Source organism: Lacerta agilis, chromosome 13 (assembly GCF_009819535.1).
Source record: "Lacerta agilis isolate rLacAgi1 chromosome 13, rLacAgi1.pri, whole genome shotgun sequence".
Classification (NCBI taxonomy): Eukaryota; Metazoa; Chordata; class Lepidosauria; order Squamata; family Lacertidae; genus Lacerta; species Lacerta agilis.
Window position 1 is genome coordinate 7,700,339 of NC_046324.1, and position 23,768 is coordinate 7,724,106.

General features: G+C 47.3%; 1 protein-coding gene across 1 annotated transcript in view; it reads right to left on the reverse strand.

The window, feature by feature from the left end:
- Positions 1 to 23,768, reverse strand: part of HCN4 (hyperpolarization activated cyclic nucleotide gated potassium channel 4) — a 77,796-nt gene that overhangs the window by 33,904 nt on the left and 20,124 nt on the right. Inside the window, exon 2 of the mRNA XM_033167420.1 lies at positions 6,697 to 6,858. Within this exon, the coding sequence (XP_033023311.1) occupies positions 6,697 to 6,858 (162 nt within the window). The remainder of the gene's footprint in view (positions 1 to 6,696; positions 6,859 to 23,768) is intronic.

Here is a 23,768-nt window from a genome sequence, read left to right on the forward strand (position 1 = left end):
GGCATGCCACCCCTCTTATCAGCTGGCAGGTTGAGTCAGGCAAGTATTTGCCTGCATCAAGAATTCTCCATGCTCAATGTGCATTTCTTGTCCTTTGGCCCCCCAGAGCATCAGTTGGTTCAAATCTCCACTCTCTCATCTCTACTGTGCCGCGTAAAGAACACTGTAAGCACATTGGAATGAAAAGAGAAAGACTTCAACATCCGTCTGCAGATAGAGCTGGGGTAATCCATGTGGTCCCTTCCAGATGTTCTGGACTACAACCCCCATCATATAAAAGGATGTCATATAGAGGAGGGTGAAAGGTTGTTTTCTGCGGCGCCAGAGAAGCGGACATGGAGCAATGGATTCAAACTCCAAGAAAGAAGATTCCACCTAAACATGAGAAAGAACTTCCTGACAGTGAGAGCTGTTCGGTGGTGGAATTTGCTACCAAGGAGTGTGGTGGAGTCTCCTTCTTTGGAGGTCTTTAAGCAGAGGCTTGACAGCCACCTGTCAGGAATGCTTTGATGGTGTTTCCTGCTTGGCAGGGGGTTGGACTGGATGGCCCTTGTGGTCTCTTCCAACTCTGTGATTCTACGATCATCCCCAGGTAACATGGCCAATGGAGAGGGATGGTGCCATGCAAGAATTCCTCCACAGTCCCATCAGTGACCCACAGCATCAGGGCAAGGACCTCAAAGTCAAAGTGGATGTGGATGTGTGGCGTGACCTGCGTTTCTCAGTTTGCGGCCTCTTCGGGTGCACCCTGGCTTAGTAACTGGACTGCTGAAAGGGTCCCCAAAAATTATCACCCCACCTGTACTTTACAGTTAAAGCACTACTATAACACTTTACAATGGTGGCTCTTAAATTTTTGGTGTCACAGATCACTTTTATGAAAGCTACACCAGGAAAATCCACACAAACATGTACAAAAGTTTGCACATAACTTATTGTACAGCATTGGGAAAGTTGCTTTTTTGTGCACAGTTCACAGACTCCACAAGAGTTCATGGACCACAGGTTAAGAACCCCTGCATTAAACAGCAGTAGCTTCCCCCAAAGAATCCTTGGAAATGTAGATCATTAAAGAGGCTGAGAGTTGTTAGGGGACCCCGATTCCCCTCCCAGAGCTGCAATTCTCATAGTTGTGTAATAATCAATCTTTCTTCCCAAGAACCTATGGGAATGCGGGACGCGGGTGGTGCTGTGGTCTAAACCACAGAGCCTAGGGCTTGCCGATCAGAAGGTCGGTGGTTCGAATCCCTGCAACAAGGTGAACTCCCGTTGCTCGGTCCCTGCTCCTGCCAACCTAGCAGTTCAAAAGCATGTCAAAGTGCAAGTAGATAAATAGGTACCGCTCTGGCAGGAAGGTAAATGGCGTTTCCATCGCTGCTCTGGTTTGCCAGAAGCGGCTTAGTCATGCTGTCCACATGACCCGGAAGCTGTACACTGGCTCCCTCAGCCAATAAAGCGAGATGAGCGCCTCAACCCCAGAGTTGTCCACAACTGGATCTAAAGGTCAGTGGTCCCTTTACCTTTACCAACTCTCAGCATCTCACCTAGCCTTTGGGTTGGTTTCAGTTTAACCCTGATGTTTCGTTCTTTTGGGGTGATTGGTGGGCTACTTAAAAATGAGGCTGAAGTTTAGATTTAGTTTTAAATTGTATTTTAATCTGTATTTTCATGAACTGTTTTATGTTTTTGTTGTGATTTTATTGGTGTTAGCCGCCCTGAGCCCGGTTTCGCGGGGAAGGGCGGGGTATAAATAAATTTTTATTATTATTATTATTATTATTATTATTATTATTATTATTATTAGCAAGAAACTATAGTTCCCAGAATTATTATTTTTAGTGGGGGGAAATAAGCCATTACTGTTTAAAATGGTGTGATACTGCTGTAAGTGAGGCCTCAAGGAGCATGAAGAGTCTGCGGGTGCTGTTCTGAATCGCCAGTTCAGATTACTTCTTACTTGGCAAATTCACAGCTATAGTTCAAGAGCAAAACTCTACCTGCACAGAGCAAAGAGCATGCAAGTAACAAAAGATCACTCCCACCTGCAGCATCTTGTACTATCCCCCCCAAAATAACATTTGCATATCACAAAATCCCACCACGAATGCCTAGAGGCCGGAAGTGGCTTGCTGGGAGGAGGGAAGCAGCCAGGCTAGCCTTTCGGCTTATCTAGAAGGGGCAGGTGGGAGGGGGGTGGCAGGTTGGCACAGTGCCGGCACAGCAGCAGAGCCAATGCAGTGCTGCTGCTGCCGCCATTGTGTTTGCACTGCGCTGCCTCTCCTTCCTGGTGAGCAACAGTGACCCATCTGCCAGGAAGAGAGCGTCGTGGCTCTTCCCCATCCAGTGAGCCACTTCTGTGACATGCCCTATAGATTTTCAGCAGTGATGAGCAAACTGTGCTGATATTAGCTTAACGCGGCAGAAAACCTTCAGCCAAAAGGCATATATGCACCAGGGTAAACCCATAACACATGTGATGTTAGCTAACCCTCTTCAGGCATTCATTATCTGTGAAGAATGGGAGTTGGGGGGGGGGGCAGTCCGCCATCCCACTGCATTAATTACCAATGGGTAATAAATGCAGGAGATAGGGCTCATGTCTCTCTGTATTACGGACACTGTCAATAATGCCTTGTCCACAGTCCCACATTTGGCTATGCAAATGAGCATCAAACAGGCCCTATAATCAACCTCTCTCTAAACCGCTTGCCTTACAAACGTTTCTTAATATCCTTTAGAGGCTGGTCTCACTGTTTCGGGAGTATGAGAGGATACACATCATTCCAAATCCTCTAATCAGGTCTGGAGGGTGGCGGCGGCGGCAGCAGCAGCAGCAAAAGAGGTTTAGAGTAACCAACGGTGTCTCTTCTTGGCATGAACACAGGGAAGGTATTTGCACATGCTTGGGAATAAATATGTTGCCAACAGCACTGGCTCGAGAAGGAAAACTCCCATAATTTTTTTTTTTGCAGAAGTGCAGGTTCGAGATGCTTGGACTAATCTGCAAAGCCCAAAACGACTTGAGCCTTAAGGGGTGGCTGATTCCTTATGCTCCACCTGGATTTCTGAGATCCTGTGATGAGGCATTTCTGGTGGTTCCCCACAGCCAGGAAGTTCAATTTTGGCCTTTACTAGGGACTGAGACTTTCGTGTGGCAGGTCCTGACCTGTGGAAATCCCTACCAGGGCAGGAATAATCTACTTAGCAGGAATAATCTCAGGTATCTTCCAAACGTCTTCTGAACACTCAATTGCTTAGACAGGCCTTTGCAACAGAGGTGTCGTCTTCCGTCTTGGGCCAAATATATTTTTTGGGGGGGGGGTCGCACGTGTGACGTGCGCCTGACATGTGTCATGTACCTGTGATGTCACACACGTGTTGCACATGTGTCACCAAGAGGAGGCCTTGCCCAGTGCCACGTAGCTTCAATGGCTATGACTCCTGCTCTCTCATGCTCAGGAGACCCTGCCTTTGATGCTGTGCCATGCTCAGTTCGGTGATTCAGCTGCCTCTGCCCCATCAATATTGGGGGGGGGGGGAGGGAAGAGGGCTGAGCCCCCTGCTAATGAATATTGAGGGGGCTGATGACACCTCCACCCCCTAGAGTTGGCACGCCTGCTTTGCAACGTTATTTTTCTTTTCTTTTGAACCAACCACTATTTACTGGTGTTTTCGTTTATGCTTTTGCCAGTTTTATTATAATCTCAGCCCGCTGAGAGTCTCAACGGCCAGAGAGAAAGAGGCCTGAGGGGCCACATTTGACCCTGTTCCCACTCCTGGCCAAAGGACTAGCAAGTTATTCCTGCATAGTCAGTTCTCTTACTATTGGATCAGCTGCAGAAGGGAGGAAGGGAATATGTACATCCCCCCCCCCCTTAGAGATGTCTGGCTGCTATTGTGACAAAAACCAAAGCCAAAACACAGCCCTAAAGCACCCCTCCTTTCCCGTGTTCGTCTTCTGCATGTGCAGGCCCTGTTTGCAGGTTCTGGTGGAAACTTGGAGGCTGGATGTTGAGCCAGTGGGCACCGTCTCCTTCTCCTTGTCACCCCACCCCACCCCGGCCCCCAGTCCCTTTTCAATTTAGCTACTGTATATTCTGGAGTATAAGACTACTTTTTAATCCAGGAAAATCTCCTCAAAAGTCGGGGGTCGTCTTATACGCCGGGTGGAGAATCTGCGGTTGAGTATATCTCAAACTCTGTATTTTAACTGGAAAAGTTGGGGGGTCGTCTTATACGCCCAGTCGTCTTATACGCCGGAAAATACGGGTATGTCTGCTTCCTGATTTCATAAGTTCTCGTTTCCCTGGGCAAGGCCCACCTTGCCAGCCCCACCTGCAGCACGAAGTGCTTGACATACAGGAGGAAAACACAGAGCCCAGGACTGTGTCTTCAGAATGTTCCTGCTGCTAACCCTTCTCTCTCTCACTCTCAAAACCACGACTCTTGCCATTTACAGCAGCTCCAAATAGCCTCGTCCCTCCAATAAGCTAACATGGAGGTATTTTTAGGCTGTGATCATGCCCTGATCTAGTCCAATCCTTTTTTAGATTACAAATTTAGATTCAACCTCTCTCTCTCTCTCTCTCTCTCTCTCTGTGTGTGTGTGTGTCCAATGCTTTGATCACTTGGACACTTATCACCCTTCTTTGTTAGTTTCTGCCCTAGTTATTCTTATTTTACCTCCCCTATGCTCAAGAACAGGGAGGGAGCAGCTGTGGTTATCCCAATGCAGTTAGACTCCAACTCCCATCAGCTCCAGCCCCAGTCAGGGATGATGGAAGTTGTAGTCCCACAACACCTGAAGGGCCACAGGCTCCCCATGTGTGTGTAAGGTGGGGGTCCTTATGGGAACGTGAGCAATTGCGAGGGGAGCTGAGGGCTTGGACCTCGGCCTCTGCATGCCTACAACTCAACCCATATTTTGATTGGGTTTTGAGGACACCAACCCAGAGCGAACTATGACTGTAGCTAAATTTTGCTATCATGCGGCAAGACTGAGACACGTCGTGACATCAACTAACAACAGCGAAGTCGCCGTCCACCAAGCCATAGTAGATAATACTTAAATGGAATTATCTCCCATTAGATTTTAATCTAACACGGGATCTGAAATAGTATTGTTAAAAGACGATATTTAAGGATTATTTATACTATGTACTATTGTTTTATTTTCTCTTTTGCTGGTCTATGACCGTAATAAAGATTTATTATTATTATTATTATTATTATTATTATTGGGTTTTGACACAGAATGGGGTTGAGCTTCTATGCACAATGCATAAATGGGTTCCCCTTTACTGCAAGAATTTAGGAGAGTCTAAATGTGGGGGGAGGGAACCACGGTTTCTGCCACCAACCAGAGGAACAAGAACCACAGAGAGGTGGGACTCCTTTCATCCAAGGAGGGAGGCGAGGGAAAAGGGAAAACCAGTTTGGCCCAGACTGCTGAGGCATAGAAGACACAGCTGCTAGAAAGAACTCTGCTTCTGTTGCCAGGTGATCTGAGGATGGAGGGCCGACTCTCAGCTCAGTATACCTGAGGGAGCGTCACCACTCCCATCGTTCAGCCCGGACACTGAGGTCCAGCACCAAGGGCCTTCTGGTGGTTCCCACACTGCAAGAAGAAAAACTACAGGGAACCAGGCAGAGGGTCTTCTCAGTTGTGGCACCCACGCTGTGGAATGCCCTCTCATCAGATGTCAAGGAGATGATTAATGATATATCTTTTAGGGGAGATTTGAAGGCAGCCCTGTGTAGGGAAGCTTTTTAAGGTTTAATGTTTTAGTGTGTTTTTATATATGCTGGAAGCTGCCCAGAGTGGCTGGGGCAACCTAGTCAGGTGGGCGGGTAATAATAATAATAATAATAATAATAAGAAGAAGAAGAAGAAGAAGAAGAAGAAGAAGAAGTGCATTTTTTACACAAAGACAGAAAAGAAAAACTACCTACCCCACATCCCCTTCCCTCCACCCTCTAGTTGTACAACTTTCATATCAATCTCAAAATACAACTAAATGTCTGGTGACTTCCCTTCCACCCTTTTCTTGGTTTCTTTACTTTTCTTCTAAATAGTGTTTTCCAAATTTTTAATCTTCAACGTTCTTTCTCTGTTAAACGCCGTTAATTCTGTTGATTTCTATTCTGCTGGATTTACTCAAGACCTGCTGGGTTATTTACTTGTTTATACTGGTTCTTAAAATATTCAATAAACATTTTCCAATCCTCCTTAAAATAATAATAATAATAATAATAATAATAATAATAATAATAATAATAATAATTTCCACTTTGCACAGCGTCCAAGAAGATGAGATGCAACCTGAGAGAATTCTCAAGTGTGCATGGCCGACTTCTTCAAACTAGAGGGGCCTTGCTGAGAGTGCCATGTCTGATGGGCTTCCAAATCCTGGAGATGGACTTCCTGGGGTTGCAGAAGCAAGAGGAAGGAGGACACTTAGCATCAGGGATACAAGGACCACTGGGCGGTTGTTAGCGTGCGTTTGTTTTTGCATCGCTGCAACCCATTGTAAGCTGCCTTGGGAACCTTGTGATTGAAAGGCAGGGTCCTAGACTGTAAAACAAGTCGAGCCGAGATCAAGGCATGCAACAGCCCAAGTGAAGGAGCTACATTGCCAGTCAAAAGTGTGCTTCCCAGGCAGCACAGAGGAACCCAGGCAGGCAAGGACAACTTACCACCATGCGATTGAGTGAAACCCAACAGTCGTCAGGGAAGTCCTGGAGCATTGGCACCAGAAACTGCAGGCAGCCGTCCCAGTGACACAGCAGCAGCATCATGCCGATCAAGTTCACGATCCGCACCACGGCGCTTGCCAGGTCATAGGTCATGTGGAAGATCTAGGAGAGGCCAATGCGGAGGGAGGGGGAGAGGGTTACCAAACAAGTACCAAGAGACGGAAAATGCATGCGCTGGAGGATGGGAGCAACACATGAGGCCATGCAACCCAAGATGGATTCATCCTCTTTGCTTTCATCACATGGGCTTTTAATGCCCGTTTTTAGCTCATGGTTGCCCTGCTTACATCCCCTACGTTCTAGAGCCGGGATGGGTGTTTTTAAACAGAGTTTGAATGGCCACCTGCCAGAGATTCTTTAGCTGTGAATCTTGCAATGCAGGGCTTGGCCTAGATGAACCTTGGTATCCCTTTCATCTCAGGAATTCTATGATTCTAACAATAATAATATAGCGACAATAATATATAGCCATATTCCCCAGTCCATGTGACCTCCCATGCCGTGGTTCCAGTTGCAGCAGAAGCCAAAAGGGAAGCTAGGAATAACTCAGGAAGCAGACAACGAACGCAATCTGATGTTTAGCAATGCGATGCCTCTCTCCATTCATATTCCACCCACCTCCCCTGCCAAGCACTTTCCCCCCCATATGGGGGATTCATCTTCAATTCTTATGTGCAGCCTGGGTGTGCTTCACAGATCATCTCCCAACCTGTTAACACATTCCGGCTTCACTGCCTCCTGTGAGAGAATGAAGTGTTCATGAACAAGCAGAATTTCAAGAGGGAATGACAATGACTTCAAGATGAGTCAGGCAAAACGAACGACTCGGGATTCTAGACAAAAACGCTCTCCTGGAATTCCTAGGAGCTAACATGCATGCATTCAAATATGCACAGCTGTCCAAAATCTGTCCAGTCGTCTGATTCAGGGTAGTGGTGGTGGGTGTCTAGGGGGTAATCACCTATTTATTGTATTCAGTTTTATTTATTAATGAATTTCTTTCCTCCAAGGAGCTCAAGGTGGGGTGAATGGTCCTCCTTCTCCATTTTGCCCCCACAACAACCCTGAGAGGTAGGTTAGACCATGGGTAGGCAAACTAAGGCCCAGGGGCCGGATCCAGCCAATCGTCTTTTCAATCTGGCCCGTGGACGGTCCGGGAATCAGCATGTTTTTACCTGAGTAGAATGTATGCTTTTATTTAAAATGCATCTCTGGGTTATTTGTGGGGCATAGGAATTCGTTCATTCCCCCCCCCCCAAAAAAATATAGTCTGGCCCCCCCAAGGTCTAAGAGAGAGTGGAGCGGCCCCCTGCTGAAAAAGTTTGCTGACCCCTGGGTTAGACTGAGAGATGGCGACCAGCCAAAGGTCACCAAGTGAGCATCATGACTGAGTGAGGATTTGAACTCTGGTCTCCAAGGTCCTAGTCCAGGGGTCCCCAAACTAAGGCCCGGGAGCCGGATGCGGCCCAATCGCCTTCTAAATGCAGCCCGCGGATGGTCTGGGAATCATTGTGTTTTTACATGAGTAGAATGTGTCCTTTTATTTAAAATGCATCTCTGTTATTTGTGGGGCATAGGAATTCATTCATATTTTTTTCCCCAAAATATAGTCCAGCCCCCCACAAGGTCTGAGGGACAGTGGACCGGCCCCCTGCTGAAAAAGTTTGCTAACCCCTGTCCTAGTCCAACACTCTAACCACTATGCCATGCTGCTGCTGATCTTGGGGGTTTCTATAACTTGTTTTCCTTGTTTTATGCCCTCCATAGGTAACCATTCATATTTTGTCTGGTTAAGAGAAAATAATAGAAATATTTAGACCGTTTTTGGCTTATTTTTTAAATTTTAAAATGGCAGGATATACACAAGCACACATCATTAAATAGATTATTTCGGGCTCCAGAACACATTTTTGATATGTTTGTCTCTATTGCCTCTTGAGGAGCTACAATCTAAGGCTGCATAGACACTGTACATTGAAGGCACAATTAAAGCACATGGCTTCCCCCCAAGAATGCTGGAAGCTATTGTCCCTCACAGAACCCTCCCAGGAAGAGAGTCATTGGTTAATGTCAGGGACAGCAGGATCACTGTGTGTGCTCCTGTGGAACACCAGTTTTGTAGAGTACCATTTTACTTCTGTGTTGGACATTATTCTCTCTCCAGTCTAGCCTTAAACTGTTAAATTAGGCTAGATTATTTTTATTAATATCATAAGAACACAAGTAGAGCACTGGCCAATGATCTATGTGGTTGTCAGGTTGCTGCCAGCGGCTCCTGGCTGGTTGCCCAGTAAAATATAAAGACAAGGGAATGTTTCTTACCGTCCTTTTTTATTTCAATATTACAGAGAGAGGCTATAGAACTCAGCCTCTTGGATAGTGGCATTGAAAATCTGCAGAAAAAAGTGGGTGGGACAGACCTGTGATAGAGAGCCTGTGCAAAACTATCATGGTGTCAGGCAGCTATCAGTAACTGCCGGCCAGTTGCAAGGAACACACAAAGACAAGGGAATGTTTCTTGCCGTCCTTTTTTATTTCATTCTTTACAGAGAGAGGCTCTAGAACCCAGCCTCTAGGCTAATGGCATTGTCCCGAGTGAATCTCCCCACTCCACCCCCCCGTCTCTCCCACTTCCTCATTCGTCTCTTCTACCGGTGCTGCTACATGCCCTCTGCCTTTGAGCTCTTTGCTCTCCTACTTTTAAGGCTCGCCGGGTTCTGGGAGATGGAGGGTCTGGAATGTTTTCTTTTTTATTAAAGATTTTCTAATGCCCACTTACAACACAAAGAACTCATAATCCATCTACTCTCAGCAGCCAGAAACATCATAACCAGACACTGGAAGGACCCGTCAGGAGCAAACATGGACCAATGGTACCAAGTAGTATGGGAAACAGCCCTACTAGAAAAACTAAGCAGTAAGCTGAAACTGACACGGGGACAAACAGAAGAAGACACCTTCACCCCGGTATGGTTCCCCTTCATCACACACACAGCCCAACAAGACAATGACAAAAATCTACCGACAGCATACAAATCAATACGGCTAACCTGATCCAAAACACCCACCAACCCCACTCACACAGGTCTGGAATGTTTTCTAATGACACCATGTCACCCAGTTGCTGCTCCGGCTCTGCCTGTTCCTCCTCCTCTCCCATTATTTCCCAACTTTTCCCCTCATCTGCCTCTGAGCTGCTACCTCCCTTAAACCCCCGTTGTCAACCTAAGCTGTCTTCCTCCTCCCTGGAAGAGTCAAGATGGGGAGGTGGTCTCCACCATTCCTCCTCTGCCCAGTCCCTGACAATAGTCCAGCATCTTCTGTCCCACCAACCTCAGTCTTTCCCCAGCCAGGACCCACCTGCCTGCCTTCTTACTTACAAGCATTTCATCTGGCTGCCCTGCCTGTCACTTTCTTCCCCTTAGTCCCAAATGTTGCCCATTGAAGAACTCAGTAGCAGGGGCAGGATGGGGGGCAAGAGCAGAATCCCAGAATCATAGAGTTGGAAGGGGACCACAAGTAGAATGAGTTGGATCTGCCTGTGGTGGACTCTGGCGCCACCTAGAGTTGGCCTCTCTGCCTTCTGCCCTACCAGTCCCAACAGCCATCGGCACCGTTGCCTAGTTCAGCTGTGACAGCAAATAAGGCCCTGGAGCACAGTAGAGGCATCCATTCCTCTGCTACCCTTTCAAACATAAATGAAATTGACTCCTCCCTGTCCAGCCAAGGGAGAGCAAAGGGAGGCAGTGGAGGGGATTCCCAGGGTGCGACCCCGTTGCATCCTCTTGAGACGCGGGCATCCTGACACGACAGCTGTGTTTCCCTGCCGTAAGCGAAGAGGGATGGCGGGAACCTCGTAGGCAGGCTGGATGACTAGCGGGGAAGAGACTCAAGCTGCAGAGCGTGTGGATGTATTGGGGAAACGTTGTTGATTTATTTACACAGACAACCCAGCTGGTCTCGAGCAGTTGCCAGGCGCTCTCTTTGCTCAAGTGATTGGAATCCACTAGGCAAAACGAGACAAGCTCCTCCGGTTCACCTCTAATGACAGAGCAAGGCCACAGGGACTGGAGGCGGGAGAAAAATCCAGTCTAGTTGCGCTATAATTTCCACAAATCCCATGATCTAGAGCAGGGGTCAGCAAACTTTTTCAGCAGAGGGCCGGTCCACTGTCCCTCAGACCTTGTGGGGGGGGCGGACTATCTTTTTTTGGGGGGAATGAACGAATTCCTGTGCCCCACAAATAACCCAGAGATGCATTTTAAATAAAAGCACACATTCTACTCATGTGAAAACACCAGGCAGGCCCCACAAATAACCCAGAGATGCATTTTAAATAAAAGGGCACATTCTAATGTAAAAAAACAAACCGCTGATTCCCAGACCGTCCACAGGCAGATTGTGAATGCGATTGGGTCGGATCCGGCCCCTGGGCCTTAGTTTGCCTACCCATGATGTAGAGTTAGCAGCGAGCAGTGAGGTGGCCAAGTTTGCTGATAATACTATATTGCTCAAGCCAAGGGTTGTTAAAACAAAAAGGGTCTCCAAACTGAGGGAATGGGCAGTAAATAGTGAATGCAATTGCGTGTAAAGGGATATATGCTACGGAGGTTTTTTTTTTAATTTCAACTATATGTTCATGGGGTCCGAACAACTGGCAGTGACAGACCAGGAACAAGGTTTTAGGTTCACTGTATGTAGCTCGAGGAAGACACCCACCCAGTGTGCAGCTGATGTGAAAAAGGCAAATTCCATGCTAGGGGTCGTAAGGAAAATAAAACTGCCATAATGTCATTGCACAAATATATGGTGCAACTGCATTCGGAATACTGTGTGCAGTTCTGTCTGGCTCATGTCACTAAAGATGCTATAGAGTTGACAACAGTGTGTGTGTGGGTGGGGGTGGGTGTGGGTGTGGGTGTGTCCTGTGGGCATAGCTGTCAAGTTTCGGATTTGAAAATAAGGGATCAGCAGTCTCACCTATCCCGGGGACAGTCAGTGGTGGGCGGAGCCAGAAGCAAAAGTGGGTGGAGCAGCAATGTAAACTCCAAGCGGGCTCGGAGTGGAGCAAAGAGGGGGGCAGCCAGCAAAGAGGAGGGCAGCCATGTGCTCCGCGCAATGGAGCCCCATCGTCTTCTTGTCTGATCCCATCAAAACAGGACAGGAAGCAGCAGCTGCTCAAAGGCAGCCAGGCTCCGCCCGCCAGCTAACCCTATTGGCCGGCTGAGGGGCTCGGCGGCAGTGGATAGGGGCTGGTGCAGGGGGAGGAATACACCCCCCTGTAAGCACGGGAAACGGCTCCCACTTGCTTTGAGGGCTGAGGCTTTTCTCTCCAAGTAGGCGAGGTCTTCCCACCCAGTCCCTGGCCAGCAGGGGAGGAGCTGCTTCCATTAAAAACGGGAAATTTAAGGGAAATAAAAAATAAGGGAGAGCAGCGGGAAACTGCTTGAAATAAGGGAGAATCCCGGGGAAAACGGGATATTTGACAGCACTGCCTGTGGGTCAGGAAGTGGGACTTGTTTCATTTGGTGCACGGAAAACTGACCAAAATGTTTTACAAAATTCTTTGCTTGCACAAAATAAAGCAATAGGTAAATATTTCTGGCACATCCTTCTTCCAGTTCCTTTCATTATGACAAATGGGAACTTAACCGCCCGACAAAACAGGCAGATTTAATACACTTGCTAAATAGCTTGGGAGTTTTCACACTTGCTTATCTCTTTTTAAAAAATGAAAGAAAGCAAAAGAAAACAGAAAGGAATGTTCATGTGAAGTGACAAAAATGCTGTCAAATCCATTTTCTACTGCGTAGAAGAATCTTACATAAATCGTAGTATGTAGATCTAAGGCAGTCTGCATGCAGTTTAGAGTGAAATCTGTTACCAGGGCTGGATTAAACTCTGCTGGGTTATTTTCCTTTCTTTAATAGGAGGGGAGCATCAAGGCAGCTGCTGAAAAGCCTTCCACAATGAATGCAGGCGAGCTTCAGGAGACAGCAGTCGGAATAATCTGCCATTTACAAGCTTCCGGATTGGCGGGTGTGTGTGTTTTAGTAGCTCATATATATACATACATTTATATAGGCCAGGAGAAAACTTGTTTTCATACACATTTGTTATAGGCTGAGAATTCCACACACCCCATAAATGTGTGTGTGGGGGGGGGGGGGAGAGAGAGAGAGAGAGAGAGAGAGGAGTTTGATAATACAAGAGCATAATCTCTGCTGATTATCTATTCTATTTTTTTATTCTTTAAAAAAATGCTGGCAGCAGAAGCCCTTAAAGAGAAGACAACTGCTGCTGATCTTTTAGGGCTGTTTTAAATAATGAAAATATGGACAGACAGACAGAATAGATAGCTGGGATTCCTGCATTGCAGGTGGTTGGACCAGATGACCCCTGGGGTCCACTCCAGTTCTACAATTCTATGATTCTATGAAATAGAAACTACACACACACACACACACACACACACACACACACACAGAACATGGGGGGGCTAACCTGTGGGAGCCTCCAGATGCTGTCAGATTCCAGCTCCCACCAGTCCCAGCCAAGCCAGTCAATGGTCAGAGTTGGTGGCAGCTGAAGCACAGCATCTTAAATTTAACATTTACAACATCAATAGACCACACTGAAATATCACAAGGTTTGTACGAAATGTGCCAAGCTTCTCCCGCCCCTGATTTAAAAGCAGTAACTGGAAGTAGAAGGGGAATGTTCCTGGGTCCTCCATTCAAACAAAACAGGGCAGCAATAGGATCCCCAGAGATCATCGTTTTGATTTTAACTATGACAGGAAGCACCTCCTATGATTAGGGCAAAGCTCAGAAATAACCCAGGCGGCCCATGGTCAAGACACCAGGGACGGCAGGATTGCTGTGAGCTTTTTGTCTGCTTAAGGTGAAGAAGCTGTAATGGCGTACACTCCGGTGGCGGGTCAGGGGCTCCGTAAAACTGCTCAGCAGAGACAAGGGCAGCGGTGTGCTTCTCAGCTGAGCAGTTTAAAGAAATAGAGGGAGGACAAGCTGTATCCAGTGGCGTAGGAAGGGGGGCAAAGGGGGCGGGGCGCCCCGGGTTCCAGGCTGCAGGGGGTGACACTCTGGGCGACCACCCCCCGGCGCAACACCCAAGCCGAGCCCCACAGACGACGGGCAAAAGCCACGCTTGGCGGTTGGGCTCGCAAACCTGCTCGGCGCACACTTTGCTATTTCTGGCTTGGGTGGAGGAAATAGCAAAGCATGCGGCGAGCAGATCAGCCGTCGCCGCACGCTTTGCTGCTTGGGCTGCGGGCGGAGGCAAGCCAGGGAGGGGCATCAGCGGCCCAAGAGAAGCCCGCCCCTCCCCTCCGCCTGCAGCCTGAGCAGGAAGGAACGAAGCAAAGCGCCGAGCGGCGTCTGCACCAGTATGAGGGTAGAGTGGGATGGTGGTTTCACTCAGCAGTGTATCACTAGTGAAACCGCCACCGGTCCTGAGTCCCTCTGCCTCCAGTTGCAGCTTTTTTCTCCCTTGCTCGCTGGGCGCTGGTGATAATAACTACATGCAGGGATCAGTAAATGTGTCTGAACGTGGCTGCCAAAAATTATTTCTGCTAGTTACTAGGCCTGGGCTATATATCAATGTATTGCCCAGGACCGGTATGAGGAGCAGACTGTGATATTGGCTTCACTCAGTGATATATTGCTGGTGAAACTGCCACCACTCCTGAGTCCCTTCTGTTAGAGACTTCCTCCAGCGAGCATTGCTAGTGGAGGGACTCAGGAGCAGCGGCGGTTTCGCCTGCAATATACCGCTGAGTGAAGCTGCCATCGCGGTCCTGGGCAGTGTGTGTGTGTGCGTGTGCGCAATATTCATTGTTATGCTGGACAAGTATGTTATGCTGGACACTTTCATTGTTCTGTTTGTTGCTGCTGCAGCTTTTCTTGTTATTTGATGCATTTATTTGACGCTTTCAACAAAGAAAATGCCTCGAAGCCACTTACAAATCCATACAATACACACAACATGAAAAATCGGTTAAAAAGCCAGAGACGAAAGCAAGATCCAAGAAAGAAGAAACTTAAAAGTGCTCATCCAGTAATACTATAAAAAGGAGAAATCCTCCCTGGGCCCAATCTTTTTATAATGTAATTCTTTGAAAATCATTTTGAGACTCTTTTGGAAAGAAAGAAAGAAAGAAAGAAAGAAAGAAAGAAAGAGCAATGAATAAATTTGAGGAGGATGAGCCACTGACCAGGCATAATGGAAGGGCCTGAAATATTTGGCACAACACATTGCCTTGTTCTTATTTGTGAAGATGTGGAGGGTCCACTCCCTAACGCCCCCCACAGTAGTCTCCTCGAGTGTCACATTTTTAGAATTTTGGCAAAGAGTAATACAGCCACCCACATCCCAAGCTGCTTCCTAGTATTGCTCTGCCTGGCTTGTTGTTTTTCCCCCCCCTCTCTCTCTCCCCCCCCCCCCCACAATACTGCTGCCGCCAACAGTCCCAGCTGGCACAGATGTCTCCCTTCTAACCACTGCTGTCCCTTGCCATGCCCTGTGCCAATCGTCAATTAACCAGGGCGGATGGGTTCAACCTCCCTCCCCTCTCCCCCTGCGTCTCTCTCTCTCTCTCTCTCTCTCTCTCTCTCTCTCTGCCAAAAGAGAAGCCCCTGAGCACAGCAGGCCTGCCAACTGGCATAAGTAAGGAAGAGGAGCTATTGATAGATTCGGTAACAGTAGAAAAGCTGCAGTCATATAATAAAAGAAACTCAGGGCGATGGCAATAGTGTGCTCCAGGTATGGTCCTCACACCTGCCCAGTTCATATGGAACAAACAAACAGATGTCGACATGGGGATAGGGATGAGGAAGAGACTTGATGCATTTTCTGAGACAGCAGGTGAACCAAAACATACCTAGTCATCCTTCAAAATTTGCCTTTCTCTTAATTTTGAGATGCAGCTCTCCAGCCAAGACATGTGTGCAAAGATGCACATTTTAGGGAGCATGCATGCATTAATATCAGGCAGCACTGCTCTGCAGAAATGCATGCAGTCAAACCTCGGCTCTCGAACACCTTCGTTTTGGAACATTTCGGCTCCCAAACCCAGAAAACCGGGAAGTAAATGCTCCGGTTTTTTAACGTTTTTCGGAAGCCCAACATCCAATGCAGCTTCTGCTTGAGTGCAGGAGGCTCTTGCAGCCAATTGGAAGCCGCACCTTGGTTGTTGAACATTTTGGAAGTCGAACGGGCTTTTGGAATGGATTATGTTCAACAACTGAGGTTCGACTGTATATTTGGCAAAATTGCATACAACAATGTGTCTATAGGAAGACATTCCCACTGAAATGCTGGTGAATAGTCATGAGGATTAAAAAGGAAAATCACAAACTGACATGGAAATGCGGAGAAGTGAACTTAAGACTGGAAAAATGAGAAATGGAGAGAAACCGAAATTGGCAGTTGCCCATCCTTACATGGGATCATCACATCATCACCCAAAGGCCTCATGATTCTGGTAGCCATTTCTCTCTGATTCCTTTCTTTCCTCTTCATCTATTGAAGGGATTTTTCTTCCTCCACATCTGGGGTAGCCCGTGTAAAAGCTAAAGGTACCCTTGACTGTTAGGTCCAGTCACAAACGACTCTGGGGTTGCAGTGCTCATCTCGCTTTACTGGCCGAGGAAGCTGATGTTTGTCCACAGACAGTTTTCCCAGGTCATGTGGCCAGCATGACTAAGCTGCTTCTGGCAAAACCAGAGCAGCACATGGAAACATCGTTTACCTTCCCACCGGAGCGGTACCTATTTATCTACTTGCACTTTGATGTGCTTTCGAACTGCTAGGTTGGCAGGAGCTGGGACCAAGCAACGGAAGCTCACCCCTGTTGTGAGGATTCGAACTGCCGACCTTCTGATTGGCAAACTCTAGGCTCTGTGGTTTAGACCAGCATTTCCCAACCTTGGGTTTCCAGCTGTTTTTGGACTACAACTCCCATCATCCCTAGCTAGGAAGACCAGTGGTCAGGGATGATGGGAATTGTGGTCCAAAAACTGCCAAAGACCAAAGGTTGGGAAACACTGGTTTAGACCATAGTGCCACCCGCAGTGCCCTCCATATAACATTGGACTCCAGCTCCCATCAGCCTCAGCCAGCATGGCCAACAGCCAGGGATGAAGGGAGTTGTAGTCCAACAACATTCGGAGGACATCATGTTCACAGTGTGTAGACAATGCTCACCTAGCAATAGGACTTGCTACATAAAGCAAGTTCCCATGTTGACTGATAATGATGAGTCAAAAAAAGACGAACGCTGACAGCCCAGACTGGTCCTGTCTAGTGACACGTACATGTCTGGAGACTAAAGATAAGAGAAAAGCACTTTGCGATAAGGTTCCTTTTAGAGCACGCCATCTCCTCTGGGACCCTGAGGACCTTCTGCCCAGAGTAGTACAGAATACCAAGGGTCAAAGGAGAATGTGCTCCTGCATTTGAATTCCTGACACTTCAGAGGGCAAGTTCAAGAGGTTCATGCCACGTTATGTGGATACTGGCCTTATAGGAGAGATTACAGGTGGCGGAATTGAGTCTTGGAGTAGGAAGAAGGGTGGCAATGAAGTTTATTCAATTGCACAGGTGGGGTGTTTAGAAAATATCTTCTTTTCTTCTTCTTTTTAAAATGTCTTTGGGAAAGTTCCTTCTTCAGAGCTTAGACGGCCCAAGCTGGGCGCCAGCTATGGCTGACAGCTTGGTAATTGGGTGTCACTAATCAAGACAAATGGGACCACAGAGCCTAGGGCTTGCTGATCAGAAGGTTGGCGGTTCGAATCCCCGCGATGGAGGGGAGCTCTCGTTGCTCGGTCCCAGCTCCTGCCCACCAAGCAGTTCGAAAGCACATCAAAAAGTGCAAGTAGATAAATAGGTACCACTCCGGCAGGAAGGTAAACGGCATTTCCGTGCACTGCTCTGGTTCGCCAGAAGCGGCTTTGTCATGCTGGCTACATGACCTGGAAGCTGTACACCAGCTCCCTTGGCCAGTAACGCAAGATGAGCGCCGCAACCCCAGAGTCGGACACGACTGGACCTAATGGTCAGGGGTCCCTTTACCTTTAATCAAGACATGGTCTTCATACCCCACCAACAGAGCTGGACAAATCAAACTACTGTATCAGATCACCCAGACTATATTACACATGTCAGACCCTCCAAATGTCCCTGTTTTCCAGGGACATCCCTGATTTAGAGAAGCTGTCCCAGTTTCTGATTTGATCCCAGAATGTCCTGCTTTTCCTTAGGATGTCCCCATTTTCATTGGAGAAGTGTTGGAGGGTATGACGTGTCCCCACCTTGGGGAGGTGTATTATAGAAAATGCACACATTCTAGTTACAGAAATCATGCACTCAGTTACCTGGGAGTAAACCCAAATAAATGCAGAGGTACTTACTTCTGAGTAGACATCTGAGTAGTTTGCACTTTAACTAAGGAGAAACGACACAGGGACATTGAGGTCTCTTCCTATATGCAACTGCTTAGAGGAGGATGGCCTACTGAACTTAAGGGCTCTGGGAACAACTGACCTTGTCTAGCCGTGCCTGGTCACTTCAATCCTCAGGTGAGACATTCTTAGCATGCTTCTGATGCATCTGTCTAATGTCTGCTAAAATAAGGGCTTGTAGTGTGGTGGCACTTGCCCTCTGGAATGCACTCTTAATGAACACCAGACACTGGAAATTAGGCACCTGCTTGAAACTCCTCTGTTCACCCAGGCTTTCCTTGACCGGTAATCAATCTGTGTTGATGTATTAAACTGATCCTCTGATTACTGGTGCATTTTGTACTTGTTTTGGGAATGTAATTTTAGTATCGACTGATACTGTTTGCTGCCATTATCTATATATTTCCTTGATGCTGGCAGTATAGATCTTTTGCAAACAAACAAATAACATTTGAAAAGAGATGATCAGAAAAGTCCTAAGGCTGGATAATACTCAAGATACTGGCAAAACTCAGGAAGATGGTTATAATCTTAAGAGACTATTCCAGAGGTTGCCAACCAGCGGCCACATATATGCCTGCTGGTGCCTTTTATGGTACCCACTGTAAATTGTATAAATGTGCTTGATTTCTCTCTTTCTCTTTCTCAATAGTGTACAGTAGGTGGATCAATTAATACCTAGTGCCAGTGGCATTCTGGAACAGCTGTTTATTAGCCACAACTAGGTGCCTTAATTGTCCAGTCAGTCCAAATCTTACTTCTCATCATGCTGATTATTGAAAACAATAGTTCTCTATCAACATTAGATTTGCATCCCACCCATCCTCTAAGGTGCTCAGGGTGGTCCAGAGACCCCCTCATTCCATCGTCACAACAACCTGTTGAGGTTCTTGAGGCTGAGAGCTGGGGACTGGCCTGAAGTCCACTCCCTAAGTGTCATGGTCCGGGCTGGCAGCGAGGAACGTCAGGACCAGGGGCAAGTTGGTAGGCAAGAGGGTCTGAGGAGCCGAGGTCTGGGGGACGGGAAGCACAAGGTACAAGTCTCAGTCCGAGGGTCAAGGCACAAAGTCACATTCCAAGAGGCAAGGTACAAACTCACGGTCCAAGGGTTAAGGCACAAAGTCACCATCCAAGAGTCAAGGCACGAGGTCACAACCAAAGAACAAGGAGGCACGCAGCGAGGCAGGGAATGCGTTGCTGTGGCAAAGAGCTGGGGGGAAAAGCTGGCCTAATATCCCTGCCAGCTCCTGCCACCAGGTGCAGAGAGTTATCAAGCAGCCTCACCTGTGCAGCCGCGCCCTGCCTCTTTAGAACAAGCCGACTAGGCCCTAGTCCTGCAAAGCCCTGCTGGTCCCAGGGCCTGGCCCCGGCACGCACTCCTGACACTAAGCAGCCTGCAAATCTGAACCCAGGAGGTTTTGCTAGTCTAACATTTAACCATTATACCAAGTTGGTTATAGTACAGGGGGGGTCTCTTTTTATTTTCCAATGCCAGATTTATGGATTATGTGTGATTATACAAAGCAGTGATTGGTGGCGTCAAGAATTCAAGACTTTTAAGGTTCACATTCCAAAATCTGAACGACATTCATTTGCTTGTTTGCTTGCATTTGAGGCCTGCAAAAAAATGTGAGAAGTAAGAGCTTGCATTTCAAATTCATTTCGGCTCCCACCAGGGTAAAAAACCATGGTTGGATGGAGAAAACTGACTAATTGTGTCTTGGCTTTCCTTACTCTAAGCTCCAGAGCTGAACTTGTGATACTTGGATTTGCTTGGGATGGGGGAAGTGTTTTAGTACTGATCCAGATCCAATTTCAGGCAAGGGTGAGATCTGAATATTCATGATCTCATGCAACTGCTATTGGTCCTCACAACTACTTTCTGACTACAGATGCTGGAAAATTCCTATGAGAAAGAAAAATTGCTGCAGTTCACATGCTCATCTGTGGTCAGGAACAGAAATTAGCCAAGCAAATACGATCAGCATTCTTTATGCAATTCATGAAGGACTTTCTTTTATACATATTTTTTTTTTACATTTTCTTTACAGTGAAATGAATGTAAGTGATGTAAACAGCTACATAACTTGCATTAATCAGAGAACAAGGAGATGAGCGGCAGAAGCTGAACTGCAGCAGAAGGGAAACAGTGCTGGCTGTGACTAATATAGCTCAGAGTGGAAATTGCTGACTTCTTACATCCATCAGTGACTCCTCAATGTACGAAGTCCTGAATGTTGACCATACAATTGTACAAAGGGCAACAAAGTGCTCTTGTTCAGGGTTCTAGCCAGCCCGCCCTGTCTTCTTTCAGGATATTCCTTTCCACACCTGGTTTTCTGTTGCTCTCTCCAAAAGGGATACTCAACATTCTGTGGCTACCTGAGCATGCTCATCTCCCATTGGACTGTTTACCATTACCCCCCTTCAGGATTTATTTCCTGAAGATGTTTTATACTGCTCCTGCAAACCTTGTGGTTCCCCCAGTGCCTACCGATACCTCCCTCTTATGAGTAGACAGTGGCAATTTGGCTGCATAAGGATCGGCAAATGAACTTGCTATTAGTAGCCAGATACGACACAACTGATTGGTTCAAAATTGGGAAAGGAGTACAACAAGGCTGTATATTGTCTCCCTGCTTATTTAACTTATATGCAGAATTCATCATGCGAAAGGCTGGACTGGATGAATCCCAAGCCGGAATTAAGATTGTCGGAAGAAATATCAACAACCTCAGATATGCTGATGACACAACCTGGGTACCAGAAAGCGAGGAGGAATTAAAGAACCTTTTAATGAGGGTGAAAGAGGAGAGCGCAAAATATGGTCTGAAGCTCAACATCAAAAAAACTAAGATCATGGCCACTGGTCCCATCACCTCCTGGCAAATAGAAGGGGAAGAAATGGAGGCAGTGAGAGATTTCACTTTCTTGGGTTCCATGATCACTGCAGATGGTGACAGCAGTCACGAAATTAAAAGACGCCTGCTTCTTGGGAGGAAAGCAATGACAAACCTAGGCAGCATCTTAAAAAGCAGAGACTTCACCTTGCCGACAAAGGTCCGTCGGCAGCTATGGTTTTCCCAGTAGTAATGTATGGAAGTGAGAGCTGGACCATAAAGAACGCTGATTGCCCAAAAATTGATGCTTTTGAATTATGGTGCTGGAGGAGACTCTTGAGAGTCCCGTGGACTGCAAAAAGATCAAACATATCCATCCTTAAAGAAATCAGCCCTGAGTGCTCACTGGAAGGGCAGATCCTGAAGCTGAGGCTGCAATACTTTGGCCACCTCATGAGAAGAGAAGACTCCCTGGAAAAGACACTGATGTTGGAAAAGATGGAGGGCACAAGGAGAAGGGGACGACAGAGGATGAAATGGTTGGACAGTGTTCTCGAAGCGACTGGCATGAGTTTGGCCAAACTGCAGGAGGCAGTGGAGGATAGGGGTGCCTGGCGTGCTCTGGTCCATGGGGTCACGAAGAGTCGGACATGACTGAATGACTGAACAACAACAGCAACACAACAACAACCGCAAAACATTTTGCTAGCATAAAGTAAAATCAGACAGTATTTGGAAATAGAAGCCAAATAAGTGTAATTAACTTCACTGTGAGGGTGGAGAGCAAGGGAAGCGATTCCAGACTGACTTGAACTCAGAAACAGCAGATCCTGAAGAATTAAATGCCCTGTAGATTGCAATGGAAACAGGAAATGTGAATAAAGACTAACGCACCCATTGCCTACTCTAGCAGCCTTTGATGCACCATGGACACAAGGGGGCACCATCGCAGGTTGCCTGGAAGCTAGTCACAGATGTGGGGAAGGGCTCTCCATCAAAGGATGCTCTTGCACACTGATTCAGCTCAGCTCAGGCTCTGCCCAGCTGCCAGAGAAGTCACAAAAGACGGAGCAGCTGTTTGTTGCGCTCCTGCAGCGTGGCGGCAAATGCCACGTCCATTGGTGACGGCTCATTTGAGCCAACTGCTCTTATTAAGAGCAGCACCCGCCACGGGAGCCGATGTGCGCAGCTACTTCCTGGCCTTTTATCGGGCAGCATCCCAGCTTGACCCAACAGTGTAAAGACGAGCCGTGCAGCATCAAGCCCAAGGACCATCCTGTTCTCACAATGGCCAACCGGTTGCTCCGATGGGAAACTCGGAAGAAGGAAAAGAGGGCAACAGCTCTCCCTCCAGTTGCCATTCCCAACAACTGGTATCCAAAGGCATACTGTCTCCGACCACGTTGAACAGGGTAGGGCAGCACCTCAATTGATTTCATGGGCAAGCTTTGCATGCACGCACATGCCAGGGCCACATCCAGTTAAGGGCTCAATCCTGGAAACATAGGGGACATATGTAAGTTAAAGAGCATCGCTGATCGTGTGCAAAGTGCGCCGACTTCATCCCTGAAGAAATAGAGCTAGGCTTGCAAAGGGAGTAACTGAGCTTTCAGGAAAGGAAGCCCTCTGATTCGTGTACACACACAGAGGTTCTCTACTACCCCAGTGCAGAGATCTATACACAAATAGCAAACTAGTCCTTAGTTTCAGTTAGCTGACTAGGGGGGAAGATGGGGACAACAGAACTAGGATTACTTGTATAGCTCAGCGGAAAGGAGGAAGGTGCCACAGCCAGAATTAGCTCTGCCTGTTATTGCCACTGGCGCCACCTGCTGTTGATCTCCCTGCCTTTCACCCTATAATTCATCTCTCCAGTGGCCTGCAGGCTGCAGCCTTCCTGGGGACCTGCACTTCCTGAAAACCTCACAATGTCCTCAGCAGGGCTTCATTCTAAGCACAGAAAACCAGGAAGGCATGCTCTTCATTTGGTTCTCTGTAAATTTTTAAAGTGCATTTTTGTTACTTTTAAATAAATCAGTGCAGAACTTTTTTTTAAAGGGGGGGGGGGGTAAAAGGAAGAACTTTCCTTAAAAACAACCAGCAAGTACATCAATCTCAATTGCTTGGTAGCAGCCTCCCCAGCTTCTCCTACTTTAGGTAAAGCCCAGCTGAAGACTTCATGATGTACCATATTTTTCACTCCAAAAGACACACTTTTTTCCTCCTGAAAAGTAAGGGGAAATGTCTGTGCGTCTTATGGAGCAAATGCATGGTCCCTGGAGCCGAATTGCCTAGGGGCCAAAAGCAGATCGTGCTCTTTTTTTTACAAAGAGAGAAGGGAGTGTTGAAAGGAAGCCGCTGAACAGCTGTTCAGCAAGTGATCGGGAGAGAGATAAGGCTCCCTTTTCAGCCCCGCCCCCTTGCCCAGGCCTCCACTGTTGAATGCAGAGGGAGGCTGTTTGTTTCCCCAGTGACATGTGACTGGCTGATTAGATTATCTGTCTGGAAACAGTAGAAATGGCTGTAGGACTAGAAGCTGCAGAACTGTGAGTTGGACCCCATAAAAAGGGGGCTTTTCCTCTTTGCAAAAAAAGCTGCACCACTTGCAGCTGATCCTCAAAAAACCAGGGCTTTTCCCTTTGCAAAAAAAGCTGCACCACTTTCAGCTGATCCTCAAAAAAAGCAGGGCTTT